The 19,484-nt window shown below is 43.8% G+C and overlaps 1 protein-coding gene across 3 annotated transcripts in view; it reads right to left on the reverse strand.

Moving 5' to 3' along the window:
- The window catches only part of LUZP2 (leucine zipper protein 2), a 917,784-nt gene that overhangs the window by 472,546 nt on the left and 425,754 nt on the right, over nt 1–19,484 (reverse strand). Inside the window, exon 1 of one of the 3 annotated variants that reach the window (XM_068259737.1) lies at nt 1,136–1,206. The exons of the other annotated variants lie outside the window; for them this stretch is intronic. Coding sequence (XP_068115838.1) covers nt 1,136–1,140 — 5 coding nt within the window. The 5' untranslated portion in view covers nt 1,141–1,206. Of the gene's footprint in view, nt 1–1,135; nt 1,207–19,484 lie in introns of those variants that run through there. 3 annotated transcript variants of the gene reach the window in all.

Raw genomic sequence — 19,484 nt, forward strand, 5'->3', positions numbered from 1 at the left:
AAATCTCTACTGCCCTCGCCCTGCCCTTGTTCAGTTCACTGTCATACAAATTATTTTCCCATTCAATGATTTACTGTCTCCAGGTTGTGCCCACGTGTATATGTAAAAAAGGCGCCTGGAAAAAATAAACGTGATGTTGTTTATAAAATGGCACCAGATGTAGCAGATAAATGTGAATTTCGATTATGGTTCCTAGATGTAGCAGATAAAAGTGATTTAGTTTATAAAAAAGTGCCTTCCTGTAGCCAATCAGGGCAATTCCATTTCATCCATTATTAGAATACAACCCTAACCCCTTAAACCTCCCTGGTGCCTAACCTAGCCCCCCCATCCATGGTACTGCCTAACCTTAAAGGGAACCTAAACTGACAGGCATATGGACGTTTCCTTATAAACAATACCAGGTACCTGGCAATCCTGCTGATCTCTAACTGCAGTAGTGGCGGAATCGCACACCTGAAACAAGCATGCAGCTAATCCAGTCTGACATCAGTCAGAGCACCTGATCTGCATGCTTGTTGAGGGGCTGTGGCTAAAAGCATTGACACAGGATCAGCAGGATGTCAAGCAACTGGCATTATTTTAAGAGGAAAAATCCATCTCCTTCTCAGTTTAGGTTTCCTTTAACCTCCCATGGTGGTGCTAACCTTAAACCCCCTCCTCAGCACCTAAACTTACCCCCCCCCCCCCCACCCACAGTGATGCATAATTCAAACCGCAGAATGAAATACAATCGTTGTAGCCGCAATTTTGAAGGATATAACCGGCATTTGGGGAAATCGTTGTAGACACAATTATGATCAAGGATATAAATGGTATTCAGTGAGATCATTGTAGCTGCAATTAAAGATATAACCAGAATTTGACGTGATTATTTTAACCGTATTTTATGTAAAAAATATAAACGGTACTCAATGAGATTGTTGTAGCTGCAAAATTAAGGGCTTATAGTGTAGAAGGTCCTGTATTGTAGCCACAAACATTGCAATGATATACTGTACCTGTAATAAAAACAACAAGTGATCTTTCACCACTTATAGCCGCTAATCATAGCAAATAACATGGAAAGATCTGGTGGCACTCTTTTTACACAGATGGCTCTGGCGCTCTTTTCAACTGATACTCTTGTACCCACCTCATCCCGGTTCAGTTCCTGACAATCCATGTTTCATCCCGGTTCAGTTCCTGACAATCCATGTTTCATCCCTATTCACTTCATCCAAATATTTTTGTAATATCAACTTTTAATGCCCTATTAATAAAGATGACAAAATAGTCTGTTTACCAGAAACATGCAATCATTTCTTCAGGAATGATTCAACAGTACTTCGGCATTAAGTGGCGTTGACTAGAAAAGAGATTAAAAAAAAAAATCGTGACAAGCTTAAATTTTTGGCAGTCTCCATTTTTCTTTTATTGAATTCCACTTTCGTGATGAAGGACACATTCATAAAGTGGCAGTCAGAACTATCGCCACATGGACTGTTTTCTGTGGTGTTCACCACTATGTTCGTAGCAGAGTGTCTGATGCAAACAGCACTTTTCAACATTGTTTTTCACTTTTGCCCTGGATTACTACTTTAGAATGTAGTAGTAAATGGCATCAATGAAAGTCAGTGAGCTGCTTATTACCACTTGTAAAATAACAGGGAACTAACAGTCATGAGTGATGATCAGGTGGAAGCAAGAAATTTGGGCGCTTGCGGCTACTGGTCAATGTGGGTGCCCTATAGACGCTAAAGCAAATATCAGCTATCGGGCTGAGTGCCAGGCCTGTCCAGCTGAAATGTTTAATAGTTGAGGATTATTTTGAAATGTAACCTTTTTAAATTTATCATTTTTCAAATTTATCGTAAAAGCAATTTTTGTACTTACTAAGGGGGGTTTTAAGGTTAGACATCAGGAAGGTGGATTTTAGGGTTAGGCATCAGGAAGAGAGGTTTAAGGTTAGGCATCGGAGGGAGAGAGTTCCGAGAGTAGGGTTAGGTTTAGTTATAGTAAAATATTCTGTAACCTTTCACTATAGTCATTACCACTGGAAATATTTTTTTATTTTGCACCCAATTTGCAAAGGTATTTATTGTTAAAGCTAATGGGAACTGGCCCTCTGGGTCCCATAGAGCACCCCCTCTCCTCTCCCGGTGCCCGCTGCTGTCCTGGCACCCCTGTAGCTGTATTCGACCGATTCGGTCAAATACCGCTGTCTCCCGGCTGTCTCCCGGCCGAAGGGAGGCTTCGGAGATGCTTCGGGAGCCCGAGTGCTCCCGAAGACGGGCCGCTCTACACTGCGCATGCGCGCAGCGCCCTCTATGATGCGTTCGCATTTGCGCCGCCTGTCTTCGGGAGGACTCGGCTCCCGAAGACTTCCAAAGTCCCCTCGGCGTGGGACGAGAACGGAGGAGCCAGCGCAGTACCGGGGCCACCGGGAGAGGAGAGGGATGGCTCATTAGGACCGACCCTTCCCTCTCCTTAGGTGAGTATCTGACTTTTTTTTTTAACAAACCCGATTCCCATTAGCTTTAAGACTTCTATCCGCTTCACCTGGCGCCAATATTTTCCCTGTGCCTCTATTTCATGTATGCCTTCTATTACTCCATTCAAGTGAATGCAGCTTTCATTCAACGCTCTTAAGAGACACTGAAGCGAAAAAAAAAATTATGATATTATGATTTGTATGTGTAGTACAGCTAAGAAATAAAACATTAAGATCAGATACATCAGTCTAATTATTTCCAGTACAGGAAGAGTTAAGAAACTCCAGTTGTTATCTCTATGCAAAAAAGCCATTAAACTCTACGACTTTCAAAGTCGTGGAGAGGGCTGTTTTCTGACTTTTATTATCTCAACTGTTAGTTAACTATTTACTTTTTCTCTGCCAGAGGAGAGGTCATTAGTTCACAGACTGCTCTGAAAGAATCATTTTGAATGCTGAGTGCTGTGTAATCTGCACATATTAGAGAATGATGCAATGTTGGAAAAAACACTATATACCTGAAAATAAAAATATGAGAATATTTTCTTTGCTGCTAATCTTCTAGTAATTATTCATAGTACACAACCAATTCATTATATCATATATTTTTTTTTGCTTCAGTGTCTCTTTAAAATAATCACAGTGCCCTACTCCCAGCAGCGTTTGCCAGGGAAGATCAATGCTCTATTTAATATGTCCCCCTTCAGCCTCTTCATAAGGCATCAGCACCACTATATTCCCCACTTCATGTGCCGCTGTTATATTGTGTTACCAACGTCGTACATAAATACTAGAAAAGACATTATGGGCTGCACTATGCTAATACTAGAATAAACAAGACTTTAAAAAGAATCAGTCATTAAAAGGAATATGAAAGTTCCATAATTATACAGATAATCCACCCATATGCAAAGCCTTATAATAACTAATTAATGATGGCATATAACTAATGACTTGGTCTGCTCTGGTATATATGAGTGTATCAACAATATGTCACTTATTAAATGATGGCAGACAATAGGGGTAATTATCTGTTTCTATACAAGAAACCCAGTTTCTTAATCAGTTACTGAGATGTAGGTTTCCAATAATGCGCTGTACTTACAGTCACCTTCTATTTATATTAATTGGGAAAAACAAAGGATAAATAATAAATAATCCCAAACTGGAAGCTGTGCAATTCACAAAACCAGTGTCATCTGATAACCATCATGTGGAAACCGTATACAATACAAAAATATACCCCCACTTATGCCCCTCCTTGCAGTGTTGTCCTTTTTTCTGTGAGGTGTGTTCAGTCTCCACAACCTTCCCTAATCCTCCCGGGGATTTGTGTTATGTGACATAGACATAGCTCCTAATTACCTCTTTGTGGTGGGACATTTCCACTTTGGGGACCAAACCACTTAGTCACTGTAACGATTGTGTAATTATTTCCATGGTCAGTGCACAGAATGCGCACTGACACTACGGAAATCCTCCACAAACGTATAATCGGAGAGAACCCAGCAATGGTGCTATGCACCTGTAGAGGGGAATTCCTGCCGGCAGATGGAGCTGTGGAGAACAGAGGAACAACCCCTCTGTACTGCCACAGATGCCAGATAGGAATTGTACTAGGGGAAGCAATGCAGGGCAAGATAGCCCTTAAAGAGAGAGAGCACAGAGAAAGGATGTATGTGTGTCCACCAATCTAGTCGCCATCCAGCGACGGTGAGCACACAACAGTGAAGACCAAGTGGGAAAGCAATCGCAAGAGATGGCGATTGCTAACAGAGACACAAGACTGAATAAGCACAGAGAAGGAATGTATGTATTTCCACCAGTCTAGTCGCCACCCAGCGACGGGGAACGCACAACAACGGAAATGAAGTGGGAACGCAATCGCAAGTGTAGCGATTGCCAATAGTGACACAAGACTGAACTAGACCGAGCACAAGTATAAAGAAATAGCACAGGGACAGAATGAATGTGTGTCCACCAATCTAGTCGCCACCCAGCGAGGGTGAAAACGCATCAGCAGAAACAAAGTATGAATGCAATCGCCAGACTGGCGATTGCCAACAGACACAAGACTGAGCAGGACAGAGCTAGAGAGTAGCAAAAGGCACAGCAAGCAACAACAATAAGAACATCAAGGAAAATAAACGCTAGCTAAACGCGACCACCGCACTCATTCGCAACAGAGAACGCGTTTAAGCACGATCACCGCAAGTTAGGCGCCCAGTGATAAGCGTGCCACCCTAACTAACCAAAGTACACAAACGTGAAATAGAGAACGCGAACGCTTGCTAAATGGATACCTCACCGAGCCTACAGCAATCATTCGTACCAGACAAGACAGACAGACAGATGGGGCTACCAATAGCAACCGCTGCTCTGGCTAGCACCCCTAAGGCAGAATATAGAAGGAACCACCACTGCTACCGCTAGAGCGGATGCGATCCAGACAGACAAACAGATGGGGCTACCAGTAGCAACCGCTGCTCTGCTTAGCACCCCTAAGGCAGAATACAGAAGGAAGCACTGCCGCTACCACTAGGGCAAATGCAATCCAGACAGATGGAGCAGCCACCGCAGCTCTGGCCTACACTCCCAGACAGACAAAACGATTTCCTGTCGACCGCCGCAGGCGACAAGACAATCGAGGCAGAGAAACAGAACAAGGCAATACAAGTAATGCAACCTGACTGCACTAGAAGGAATGCCTAGTGCAGTCCCAGGGAGCTACTCTAAGATAATCTTTAGCAAACAATAGCAAGGCTGACACTCCAGGAGTGTTTTAGCAGTAACACACCATCATGACCAGCAAAGCATCCTGGGAGAACATGGTATTTATACTGCAAGCCTTCAAAGGAGGCAGCTAGGCAATTTGCATGCCAAGTGTATGCAAGTTCCTCAGTAGCAGAGCAAGTCTGAAACTTGCAAAGTAAAGACAGGTCTCTTTTCCAGAGACCTGCAGCCCTCAGACTTAAGGAATGGTCAAACAGCTGTCTGCCTGTGCAGACAGCTGAGCGGATCATTACAGTCACTCTTTCACGCTCAATTGTTCCTCTTTCAGAAGGGATGTACAGATCTAAGATTTTTTGTCTTTCTGGAAAATTTGTTAAACTGATTCTAAATTGTATTCTTATCTTTTAAATTTGCATATCTCCTACTTTAAAATGCTACTATAGAGAAACACTAGTGATAAAAGGGACCAGTATGGGTTGAATTTTGAAACTATATATTTTGCTTATGAATTCTTTATGATGTGTGTGGTAGAGTGCGATTGATGGTGTGGTTGGGGTGTCTCTTAAAGATGTCCTTTGTTATCTAAAAAAAAGTTGGGGGATGTACAGACTGTTGGATGTACAGGCTGTGAAGGAAGCTGATGGCATCATTGGCAGAAATGAGTAAGAACGTTTATCTCTTTGTGCCTCTAAAGGACAACAAAACTTAAATCTTCTCCAGGATGCCTGGATACAAAGGTGTGGGCACTGTGGCCTGATGCCTACCCAATCAATGCTAGCAGTTAACAATTGTGATATTGGAGTTAATTCACTAAGTTTTTTTTTATCGAACGTTAATTCTTTCACCTCAACCATAGGTAGAGCTAATTCATATAATATTTATTAATGTTTGATATTTTACTGGCTTTTTAGTACTTTAACAATTGTTAGATATCGAAAAGTTATACTGTAGATAAGATGAAAAGGCATCTCCTAGGAGAAAACTTGAGTTTCAAACATGAATTAAAGCACAGGAGTCAAACACAAGGCGGCCCTTCTTGGCCTTTTTATGTGCCCCTCCAGAGCTTCAAATATGCATCACTGTAAGCAGTAAAAGAACGACAGCACACAGCCTTCCCATCCAGAGGAGCACGATGGTGACAGTGTTTCTGGCTGAAACATTGTCAGTATGAGCCAAGGTGCAGCAACAACCCACATGACCCCTCAGCAAAATGAACACGGGGCACCCTCTTTGAAACCAAACTCCCTTGTGTGTGGTGTAAACCCAAAGACTATGTGAGAAGTGAGGGCTGGGATCTTGCCTTGAGCCACATTTCATCTTGATCCTTTTCTGCCAAAGCAGCACTGGGACAGTTAAACCGCTCCACTGCATTGCTCTAACCCGCGGTGGATAGCGGACACATAGCGCGTTCGACCCACCTCCTATACCTCGACATTGGGCTAAATTTTGACCCTCTACATCAAAGTCAGCATGGTAGACACATGGCAGCCAATCAGGCTGCACTCCCTCCTGGAAGCCCCTATATAAACGCTGCAGCGTCAGCCATGTTCTCACTCTGCTGATGCTGCTGTAGTGAGAGCAGGGAGAGACATTTGGAGCTAGGAAAAGTGTTAGTTAGGCTGTTAGCTTGCTCCTCAATGAATTTTGTTGCTGAAAGCACCCCAAAAAAAGCTCTTTTGAGAGCCAATATTCTTCTCATGTATTTTTTTTTTTTATGTGTGTGACCACAGACAATGCATAAATACAGCCCTGTCGCAGCTGGGCTTAGTTGCCGACTACTGTGTCAGGCCCAGCACGCTCTGTATTACCATTGCATATCTTTTCACTGAATTTGTGATTTAACTTACTAAAACATAGCTGCCTTTTTGGGTGACGCTGCAAATAGATATAGCCCTGGCTGTTCGCAGCAGTATGTTAAACTGTGAGTTTGGTCTGTCAGTGTGAAGCAGTACACTACTTACACTACCTGATCCCTGTATAAACACGCAAGATGTTTTCAAGCACTTTATGCCTCCAATTTAGGAATGCAATTTCTGCCCTTTAGGGATTATAACTACCCTGTTTAACCTCTCTCTATCCACAGGCACCTTCCCCTCAGACTTCAAGCAGGCCACTGTACAACCCCTGCTCAAGAAACCCTCCCTTGACCCCTTGCTACCCTCCAAATAACGCCCTATCTCCCCTCCTCCCCTTTGCCTCAAAACTCCTTGAGCGTCTGGTTCACAAACGCCTGACCCAGTACCTCAATGCCAACTCACTGCTAGACCCACTGCAATCTGGATTTCGGCCTGCCCACTCAACCGAAACTGTTCTCAACAAAATGACCTTGCCTTACCTAAAGCTGAATGTAAATACTCCATTCTCCTCCTCCTCGACCTTTCAGCAGCTTTTGACACAGTAGATCATCCCCTACTCCTCCAGTCATGGGTGTAACAATAGGGGATGCAGCCCATGCGCTGCGGGGGAACACCCCCCCCCTGGGCCCGCTCGTGGCCATTTTGGGGGACTGGAGGGGTCGCAGCATGAAAGGAAAGCTATGGCCACACTCGGCAGGGAAGGGGGGGGAGCCCCCCCCCCCCTCCCTTCCCTCACCTTGGGCTTTCCCCTCTGCACTTCCCTCCAGTTTCAATAGTTACATAAGTGCAGCGGAGCGGCGGGCAGCGGCAGGCAAACATACCTTCCATGCATTCCAGCACGAACATTTCTCGCTCTAGTGACTGACGCGACTTTTTGTATAAAACAGGAAGTTGCGTCAGTCACTAGAGCAAGAAGCATCCAGACGCATGGAAGGTATGTTTCCCTCCTCGCCGAGTGTGGCCATAGCTTTCCCCTCATGCTGCGACCCCTCCAGCCCCCCAAAACGGCCACGAGTGGGCCCCAGGGGGGGTGGGGCTGAGCCCGCTCAGAATTTCTGCAGGGGGGCCCAGGGGCTCTTAGTTATACCTCTGCCTCCAGTCAGAGGGCATTCACGATCACGCCCTGACCTGGCTTTCATCCTACCTCTCCAACCGCTCCTTCACGACCTCCTTCAATGAGTCCTCGTCCACCCCCAACCACCTCTTGGTGGGAGTCCCCCAAGGCTTGGTCCTTGGCCCCCTACTGCTCTCCCTATACACATCCTCCATTGGCAAGGTTATCTCCTCCATAAGTTAACTATCATCTGTATGCAGATGACACCCAGATCTACCTCCACACCCCTGACATATCCACCACTACCATGGACAAGGTCTCCTCCTGCCTATCAGCCATCTCCTCCTGGATGTCCGCTAGGTTCCTGAAACTAAATCTAGACAAAACAGAATTTATGATCTTCCCACCCCAGCCATCCCTGATCCTCCCAGATGTGCATGTCACTGTTAACCACACTACCATTCGCCCTACCTCTCAAGCTCGCTGTCTGGATGTCACCCTGGACTCCGCACTCTCCTTCACTTCCCACATCCAATACCTCACAAAGTCCTGCAACTTCCACCTTCGTAACATCTGTAAGATTCACCCTTTCCTGACCTCTGCCACCACCAAACTCCTCATCCATGCCCTCATAATTTCCCACCTTGACTACTGCAATGCCCTTCTGTCTGGTCTCCTTATGAACTGAATAGCCTCACTGCAGTCCATCAATGCGGCAGACAGAATTATCCACTCCTCCCATCGCTCCACCACGGCAGCTCCTCTCCTTGAATCCCTCCACTGGCTTCCTATCCAGTCCATAATCAGATTCAAGATACTGTGTCTGACCTACAAATCTGTCCACAAAACCTGTCCAACCTACATTTCCAATCTTACTCAGAGGTAAACACCTAGCCGCTCACTCTGCTCTTCCAATAAACTTCATCTGCTGCATAATATGTTGGCGCTTTATAAATACAATAAATAAATATAACCCTGCCCTGTGTGAAATCCGTAATTTTCCCAGGGACTTTTGGCATGTACCCCAGGGGCTCTTAGTATCCCGGTCTGCCAAGACCCCCCCCCCCCCCTCCCTCCAGGTATTCGACCCCTTGAAACATCTTTTCCATCACTTTTGTGCCCTGAAACAGTGTTTGTAGTTTTAAAGTTCGCCTGCCCATTGAAGTCTACTGCGGTTTGCCAGAGTTTATTGGTTTGCCAGAGTTTATTGGTTCGCAGATTTTTGCGGAAGTTCACGGCTGCAGTCCGCGAATCCAAAATCTGAGGTTCGAGCCATCTCTACTCCCAAGTTCGCTTAAGTTACGCCATTTAGTTTGAGGCTGTTTGATAAATGTTAAATCTTAGTAAACAATATGGCCCACATCTTCGAGTAGGTTTTAGATTTTGTCCCCTTATGTTATTGAGTTTGAAACCCTTGATTTAGAGGAACACACTATACTAAAAAAAACACCCTGTACCTGGACATTCTACAACAACAACGGAAATTTTGTAAGGTGCATTTCTCCCGTATGATTCGGGAGGTCCTATTTAGTTTTTGGCACACTTTAGGGTGAAACATATAACTGGACTTATGTATTTAAGTATGCCCATAGGTAGTTCTACGAATACCCAACTAAAGCACCTTAGCATTAAAAATGTAGGTATTACTATTTTTAATAATTGCAGTGTTTAAAATCACCTCCTACTTGTCTGAAAAGGAGGCAACTCCAATGCTGCTCCTCCTATTCCTACCCAGGCAGTCATGTGGTTCCCTGATCATTTTCCTTAATGGGGAAGGTGTGTGTGTGTGTGTGGGGGGGGGGGGGGGGCACCACATCACTGCTGGGGCAGGGACAGAAGGGGTTCGTCATCTTCCTGATGAATGTAAAACGTCCTTTTCAGACGGGGGAGATTTTTGACACCACATTACATCAAAACTGATATTTTAATTTAAAGCATTTTAGGAGGGAATTAAATAAATAGTTACATGCAAGCATGCTTAGTTTCTGTATTTTAGATCCACTTCAGGCACCAGAAATGTGAACTGTCTAGTATGATTTTCTTTTTGGCTTTCCTAAAGTTTCACTATAACAATTTGCACGGGTTAAAATTGACCTTAAATTGACCTGCGGATTAACTAGGAATCTAAATATTTCAATCATATTATCACAGAGCACATCCTTTTTAAACGAGCTATAAAATGTTCGAATTATCCAATCAACTTGAACCAAGAAGTCAGGACAATTTGCACATCTGCACCATTTCATAGCTGCCATCTTGATCGACAGAAATCACAAGTACAATTTAACTTATTTAAATATGTTAAACTAAATTGTCTGCACCTGCACATCTCCCTTTTTATATAGCTAGCAGCCAATTATTTCACAAGTAATCAAGAAGTCCACAAATTAGTTAATACAGTAAAATCTTATTGTAAAGTAGAAATTGTTTTTAGTACACTGCTTTAACTTGGCAGCAATTCTCGGATCAGCTGTTTTATTTGGCGTTCAAGAAGAAGTTTTAAAAAGCATGATCCAAATTAGTGAATTAGGGATGTTAATTGTCTTTTAAACGTAAAAAATTGCACCCCAATTCAGTTCAATTAAATAGTTCACTCTCTGATGGAATCTGATCAGAGAGGGGTATTTTGCCCCCCCCCCCCCCCCCACACACACACACACTGCACAACAAATTTCCAAAAGATTTCGGGGGAAAAAAAATCTATCAAAAATCATCTTAGCGCTGCCACCTGCTGGGTTGCCGCCTGCCGGGTTGCCCCCTGCTGGGTTGCCCCCAAGTGTATTAGTGTCACAGGGAACAGGAACTCATGGTGATGCCAGACACAGGAGGAGGCCAGGAGGCGCTCCAGCCAATAGGCGAGTCTTCAACACTGCACATGAGCATGATGGGGACACATGCAGTTGGGGGGGACGGGACATCGGCCGAGAGTCTGTTGGTCGTGATACCGTCACGCAGCAGATTGAACCCCTTGGGAACGAGACTTTCTGCCATTCCCGATCAATCCATTCAACCAATTTCCTAAAGAAAACAGCACCATCCCCTTCCCAGGAGGCCTTGGGGCACATGCCCTTTATTCCCCTCTGGTAAATATGACCCTGATTATTTAAACAACACAGTGAGAGTTTTGGGCAGTCTGTGATCCAGAGTATCATTATGGCTGCAAAGTAATTTTTGCTCTTATTAACATATTTGGAAACTTGGCTGTCTGCAAACTAAAATGGAAACCTAACATTGCAGTATAAAAATATTTATGGAGCTCCAATGTTTGCTTATGGTTATTTTATAGCTAAAGTGTACGGTTTAATTGAAGAGTATTACTAGTTGGAACAAGACAAACTCTGCTACATATTCAAAATATCATTGCCTTACTCATTTGACCGGTAAGTTAATCAAATGTTCAGAATCTCGGTGGACTAAACCAAGGGATTCAAAATGGTTAGTGCCTTCTTACATTGTATACATATGAGATATTGTACTTCTAAAAATGGAAAACTCAGCAGCTAGTTTAACAAGCACAGTAAAGAGTTATAAGGTCTGAAATAAGGCAGACAAAGGTCATCACACAGGCAGAGATATCTCCTGGCATGTTTTCCAGGCTGAAGTGCCATACTCTAATTTACTGTATGTTTACAGTGCTCTTTTCAGGCTTTCCTTTGTATCTCTATAACCTCTGTTGGCTGTGATGATGATATCACATCAGCGATCAGCAGCTGAGCATCTTCATTTGACTTGTGGTCTCCAGGTTAGTAGTACATGCAGGAGTACAGGAAAGGCCAAGTGAGTAACACTTTGCACAGGAAGTGTGAACAGGGGTTATACTTTAAAGATGCTACCAAATCGAGAATATACAGGAAAATGACAGTCTATATAACAGCTTACAGTAATTATATCAAACGGATATGGAGGAATGAACTTTTTCCTAACTTGATGGTGGTAGGATGGAGAATTCATGCTCTCAAAGGTCTTATGATAGTTAGCGTTAGGGGAGAGGCTAGGGTGAGGATAGAGTTGATATCACAGTGAGGAAATTAGGGTTAGGTGTTCAGCAAGGGGTTTAGAGAAGGGTTAGGCGTCAGGACTCAGGAAGTAAATCATGGTAGTGTTTGGGGTTGCAAAGGGGGCCAAGAGGGGACAGGTTAGGGTTAAGAATTATGAAGTAAAAAGGCTTGGTTTAGGGATAGGAGATCTATAGGAAACTGTGTCAAAACCTTGAAGAAACTACACAAAGCCAGTAGTAGAATATCAGTAACTTAACATTACTAATATGCTACCTATCGGCATTACCTGGTGCCTCTACTAAAAAGGCACTGCAGTGAAATACTCAGAAATGCCACTTTTATTATAATTTTCCTGAGTTCAGCATCAGGCACACTTCCTATTTGTATATATTGCTGTATATTGTATTTAGCCCCACCTTTCTAGTGAGGTTTAGCCTTGGCTATTTAGCTATGAGGAATTCTTCTTCCAGAGCATTCTGGGAGACCAGGTATATTTTCTACTGGCTTTAGAACTCAGATTTAAAAAAAAACGGTAAGGGAAGATTTTACAAAGGGCAAACACTGACTAAATCATTCATAAATGAAAATTGTAAAAAGATAAATAAAAAATAATTTTACTAATCAAACAAACAAACACAGAACATTTATATAGCGCTTTTCTCCTGGCGGACTCAAAGCGCCAGAGCTGCAGCCACTAGGACGCGCTCTATAGGCAGTAGCAGTGTTAGGGAACCTTGCCTAAGGTCTCCTACTGAATAGGTGCTGGCTTACTGAACAGGCAGAGCCGAGATTCGAACCCTGGTCTCCTGTGTCAGAGGCAGAGCCCTTAACCATTACACTATTAAAGTTCCTTTCCCAGGGTTTTTGAGTGGCTAACTGGACAATTTAGGATAGGTGTCATCTAGACAGGCATCGTTTAAATCAGCCAGTTAAAAAAAAAAAATGTACCCTTTGTGTCTTTGACAGGATTTCTCTAGCAAACTGTAAAACGTAATTTCATAAGCATATACCGGTAATACTCCAGAGAAAAAATAGAATTAGCATCTTGGGCTAGTTGCACAGCAATGAAAGTGACATGGCAGTAATTGTCCTCCTTGCAGAACTTTCTGCAGAGAAGCTGAAATTTATGACCAGTGAAGAGGGAAAAAAAAAAAAAATTAGCCGGACAAGCTGTAAGATACAAAATGTCACTTTGTAATAGCCTAGGACCGTGGCATGAATTTATATTAATGAAGGTGAAAAGCAACAGAGCATGGCAGCGTGCCAATTGGTGGAGGTCAACCGGAACATAGTAGCGGCACTTGTTTAGTCTCCGCGCTGAATCTATTGATCTGGGCGCTGTATAAATTCAGATGCCATCTGATGTCACAACGTGGATATTGCTTCTGAATTGTTTTATACATGGCACAGCTGCTACCACTGCAAAACTGTCCAGCTAAATTAAGCCTCTAAATGTCTTCAACATCTAATTTTGACAGGATTGCTTGCAACTAAAGATCACATTCCCCAGACATGTCTTTTCAACGTTTGAATTGCAATTTAATTTTTTTTTTCTGAGATTGCTGTAAACTTTTTATTGGCATCCGCTTTCAGCCACAGAAAACGATATTTTGCATTTGTCAAAAACTATTACAGGCTTACTGGGATGTCAGCTGAGCCAGCCTGCAATAGGCACTGTTCTCCTGCAGTCATTACAGTTAATAATAACTGGAAATAACAGTCAATGACAGTATGTAATACCCAGTCCCTAAATTATTTAAAAAGGTGCTGATGCCAGGTATCTCATTTAATAGGGGAATATAGTGAGTAACAACCGTGCTAGGGCAGAGCGTATACTAAAATTAGAAAAAGAAATGAAGACTAGTGCAGATGCACCACAATTAAAAATTGAAGAAGCGTTGCATTCTATGAATAATTTTGCTGTCTGTCAATAGCTGGTAGGAGGTCTGGGATGATGCAGAATGAGCTAAACCATTTTGCCAAGTAATATTTTAAAAATGAATCACAGTTATTTAACCTGTTCATGCAAGGAGGAAGTATACTCGGAAGTAGGTAACTTGGCTGCAATAGAATGGTTTTAAATTAGGTATTTACAGGGTGTTTTGTTTGGGCATTATCAATCGACCTTCAGGTAGCCAAGCATTAGCTAATGGTTTCAAAGGGAGCAGGGTGCTTATTCGGTACTCAGATATACAATCATGGATGGATTTACCATAAGGCACTGTAGGCACATGCCTACAGGCGCCTGATGATGGAAAGGTGGCTCACTCCCCTCCCCAAGTGCTTCCACCCTTCCTTCCCTATACAGAGTCCCCAGCAGAGCATAAATGAGAGGTTACTTACCCAGTTCTCTGCATTTCACTGATGAGATCTCACTTTAACTGGGGGCACCTCAAGCTACTTAGTATTAGGTAAAAAGAAGAACCCTCAATATTAAAGGGCATCTGTAGCTACCTATGGAGGGCAGTAGGGGGGAGGTGAAAAGTTGGGCCAGCCACTTTCTGTGTGGACAGTGGGTGTTTGTAGGTTCATGGAGGGCAAAGTCTAGGGAGCCCAGAAAATTTGATTTATGAACAAAATCCAAGATCCTTAAAGGATACCTTTGCTTAAAATTACAGCAGAACAGGCATGTTTATTGGGCTCTCCTCATGCCCACTGCTCCCAACCATTCCGCTCCATTCCCCTCCAGTACTGCCCAATGACCCCCTGAACTTACTTCCTGGTCAGGGTGTTCGCAACTGAGAGCCTCGATCACGCGCCCACAGCCAGGCGCCCACAGCCAGGTGATGTCACAACTACATAGTGCACCTGCACAGAGCGCTTCTGGCCGCGGGAGCGTGATGAAGTAATTCTAACCTTGGCCACATTATATAATTTGTGCTATGGGATATATTGTTTAAAGCCCCCTGTGAGTTCCAAAAGTGTTCAAGTAAAAATATTTTGAGCAGAACCCCCTCCCCATCTTTGCTCTTTTACACTCCTTTTGTGATTTTTGATGGTTTTAAATTTCTATGCTTTCAAAGAAGACGGTTGCAACACTGGAATGACTTCTGGGTCCTTGCTCTGTGTACATACTACATGCACATTCCCCAGGCAACATGCATGATAGGACCGGAGGTCTGAACTTGTTCTTTTTATCCTCTCATGCACTCTAGTACACGTCATCTGCGTTCAGGGCACACTTAATTGTCTGCTGCAGGCATGGACAAGGAATGATTTATGCTGCAATGGGTATGTATTGGGTGTCCCTTGGCAGCTAATCACACGCCTTCCTGTTTGCTATATTTTACCTGCTTCTTGCTTTATTTGACCTGCTTGTTGTTAAATATATTAAAACTGTGGATTACGAGCAATGGGGTGGTCTTTAGATGGGGCAAAGGGAACATGAATAATAAAGGAACATGCCTGTATGCGCCATTTAGAACAAACCAGCTTCAGATATGCTTTAATTGCCTTTATGCATTAGATTAAAGTTAATATTTTTATGACTTCAGAGTGTGGTCATTTTGATCAATGCTTTTTTTGAACATTGAATTGTTGCATAATATGAATGTTAGTGGAAAGGGGTAATTTTGCAAAAACTTTCTAATGTCCAATTGACTTTAAAGTGTTTCACAAAAACAAAATTGTGAAATTTGACCAAAAACACAATACATTTCTACAAAAGTGTTCTTGGTCTTGTTACCCCAAACCCAAACCCAAAGTGGACTTGTTACCCCAAACCTCCCCCCATCTCCCAGGTACTTGCAGAGCACCAGTGAGGGCTGTGAAATGCTGGAGCTACTGCACCGTACACAGGGCCGGAGCTTCCATAGAGGCAAAGGGGGAAATTGACCCTGGGCCCCAGAGCCTGTAGGGGCACCCCAAGGTGTCCCCCCAACTTACCTGTACTTGCCGGGGACCCTGCAATAGGGCAATGAAAGACTGACAGAGGAGCGCAACTGCTGGGAAAGACAAGACACTACTTTGCCAAAGACATCGCAAGGGCCCCTGAGAGCACAGTTAACCACCCTGGCATTCTATTAAGATCGCCAGGGCAGCTGCGGGAGGGTTTTTTTGAAATAAAAAAAAACTATTTCATGCAGCCAACTGAAAGTTGGCTGCATGAAAGCCCACTAGAGGGCGCTCCGGAGGCGTTCTTCCAATCGCCTCCGGCGCCCAGAATAAACAAGGAAGGCCGCAATGAGCGGCCTTTCTTGTTTTGCTTACATCGTCGCCATAGCGATGAACGGAGTGACGTCATGGACGTCAGCCAACGTCCTGACGTCAGCCGCCTCCGATCCAGCCCTTAGCGCTGGCCGGAACTTTTTGTTCCGGCTACGCTGGGCTCAGGCGGCTGGGGGGACCCTCTTTCGCCGGCGATTGGGCAGCACACGCGGCTGGCAAAGTGCCGGCTGCGTGTGCTGCTCTTTATTTGATGAAAATCGGCCCAGCAGGGCCTGAGCGGCAGCCTCCGGCGGTGATGGACGAGCTGAGCTCGTCCATACCGCCCGGCTGGTTAAGTTAGGGTGTGATCTAGGGGAGCGGGGGAGCTTGCTCAGGTACCCGGGGGGGGGGGGGGGGGAATTAAGCTGCCACAAAGGGCCCTTTACAAGGTGGAATTAACCCCGCAAGGCACTTTAGGCTCATGCCTACAGGCATCTTATGTAGAAGAGGCAGCTCCCTTACTTTAAATGTCTTGCTAATTATTGGGGAGGGATGCTTAATACTGAGGTGAGGGCGCATCTGGCTAACAAATATTGGGGAAAATCTAGCTAACTAGTCAGGGGAGTAGGGATGCTTACATAATATGGGATTGTGGCCTGAGTTGAGGGGCAGGGTTTAGGGTGCCAGAATGCCTGTGCTTACAGGTCTCTGAGCTTTGATTCTGGCTCTGGCCCCTAATGCCGCTTTTTGGTAAGGGGAGGTCTTTTGGGGGGGGGGGGGGCCAGGTTAATCTTGCCTGGGGGCCCCATTGTTACTAGAACCAGCCCTGACCGTACACAAACAATGAATGGTTGAATGTGCCCAGCACTGGAGGTTGTGAGATGTTCCCAAGGACTTCTATGGTGAATCATTATTTTAATAGCATCCAGCACAATGCATCTCTGCCCAGGGGCGTAACAAAAGACCCTGCAAGGGATGCAGCCACAGGGGGCCCCAGAATCTGCAGGGGGCTCCATGGTGGGATAAGTTTCATTTCCCTGTCCTGAGAGACGGACAACTAAGGGCACGGAGAGAAATAAAAAAAACTTTCTGCTCTCTGCACAATTGTTCTAATGACTGCATCTGCTCAGCCATTGATAAGGAATCATACAAAGTTTTACAGAAAAAGATTTGTAGACAGTCCCTATTCAGTGTGCAGCAGGGTCTTGTGTATAGTGCTGCTCTACGCCCAGCCTTTCTACCCGTCCCCAAGTGTGTACTGTAGTGATGCTGGATGCGTTTACAGAGCCAGTTCTGCTCCATCAGAGGTGGACAGAGTGAGTGTAATGAGCATTTTTTATCTGAATACTTTTATTGATAAATATCTGACTCAATACGTTGGAAAAATCTAATTAAAAAATGTTAAATCTAAATTATTTATTCAAACATTTTGTTTTATTTTTAATGTTTGGAAAAATGTATATTAAGTGTCGGGTACATTGGTTAGATTTTTCAATTTATTTGATCAAGAATAACAATTGATTGGATTACTCTGGTTAAAGAAAAAACAAACAGACAGGGCAACAATCCATTCCAAAGTCAATAAAAAATAAATTTTAAAGCTGCATATAATAAATACAGAAATTGATAACCAATCAGAAATTATTGGTCAGAGGTCTCCTGTGCAAGGCCAACGTCTGGCTGATCAGCTGTCACTCAGTAAACAGGAGTCGTGGTAATTCCCAGTCATTTCCTCTGCAGCTATATGTCTATTTTATGATGATCCTTTAGGAACACTTAAGTCTCATTCAGTTTGATTATCCACAGAAGACTTCCTGATCCTTAATTTGCATATTAATAAGCAAAGAATACCCCATGCAATAAAGTAGAAGTATAAGACTTCCCAATTCAATATACTCCACACCTGAGATGGTTCCTTTTCATGAAATCATATAAGTATTATGTTTTGGCATTTTTATCTAATTATATTTGCGTAGCAGGGCACTAAAATGTTATTCTTTGAAATAGATCTTTAATGAAATAATAAAAAAGGTTCTGTTTTTGGAGCTCCACTCACTTGTTTTGTTGGTAAAAATGCAAAGCACAGAAATGTTTCATTTTACAAAAGCAATGTCTCCAGACTTTGCCATCGATACCGAGGCACTGTTTTCTATTGAACTAACCAATTTTTGCCACGCTGCAGTAAAGAGAGACTTAGGGCCCTTTCACACTTCCGCGGTGCAGTGCCGAAAACTGATTTACTGCCACCGCAGCCTAACTAAACCCTATGGGGAAGTTCATACTTACCACGTTGCGGTACGCTGCACCGGAAGATCCAAATCTAGCGCTGAACTAAGTTACCTTGTGTGATCTGCAGCTACCGGCTACGATCTGCATCGGACTGGAAGTCCCTCCCGGAGGGAAGAGAATATCATCTTCCAGGGAATTGTAGTATTTCAAAAGCCAGCTTACATACCGTGGCTGGGAATTGAACCCAGGTCTCAGTGTGTGGTAGGTAACTCACTTCACCTCTATACCACCATCAACACTACATGCTGAAGCCAGCCTAGCATGTACCACTATGATCAATCCACGAGAAAAATTAGCTTAAGGATTTGTAGCATGTCAAAAGCCAACTCACATTGGCTGGAAATAGAACCCAGGACTACCACTCTGTAGGCTGCTATCCTAACCATTATACCACCAACACTACATGCTGAAACTTCTTGGAGCAGACTTACTTCCTCCCTCCAAAAGACACACATACATCCCCATAAAATCATTCAATAGCAACTGCATGCACAGACTTTGTGGTACACAGTCTGTGTGGCACAATTGGTTAGTGCGTTTGGCTGTTAACTGCAAGGTTGGGGGTTTAAGCCCACCCAGGCATGGCCTTGCCTTTTGTGTTCAACAGTTGTCCGAAGAGAACCCCAGATAGCCAGGTAGACTCATCTCTCTCTCTCTCGCTCTCTCTCGAGTAGTGATGGTCACCGATTTCCACGGAATTGTATTTTCCGCAATTTTAGGTGAAATTGGTCATTCCGTTTGGTTGGAACGGAATTGCTTTTTCAATCTGGTGGAATTCCGAAATTGCCTGTGAAATTCTGCCGGTATCCGTTATTGGTTTTAAGCTGAAAATTCAGTTCAATGGCATCAAGTCCTAGAGAGAGAGCTCATTTTTCTCTTGGGTATGTCACAATGGTACATGGTAGGCCAGCTTCAGCATGTAGCATTGTAGTGTG

Source organism: Hyperolius riggenbachi, chromosome 11 (genome assembly GCF_040937935.1).
Source record: "Hyperolius riggenbachi isolate aHypRig1 chromosome 11, aHypRig1.pri, whole genome shotgun sequence".
In the NCBI taxonomy this organism is placed as follows: Eukaryota; Metazoa; Chordata; class Amphibia; order Anura; family Hyperoliidae; genus Hyperolius; species Hyperolius riggenbachi.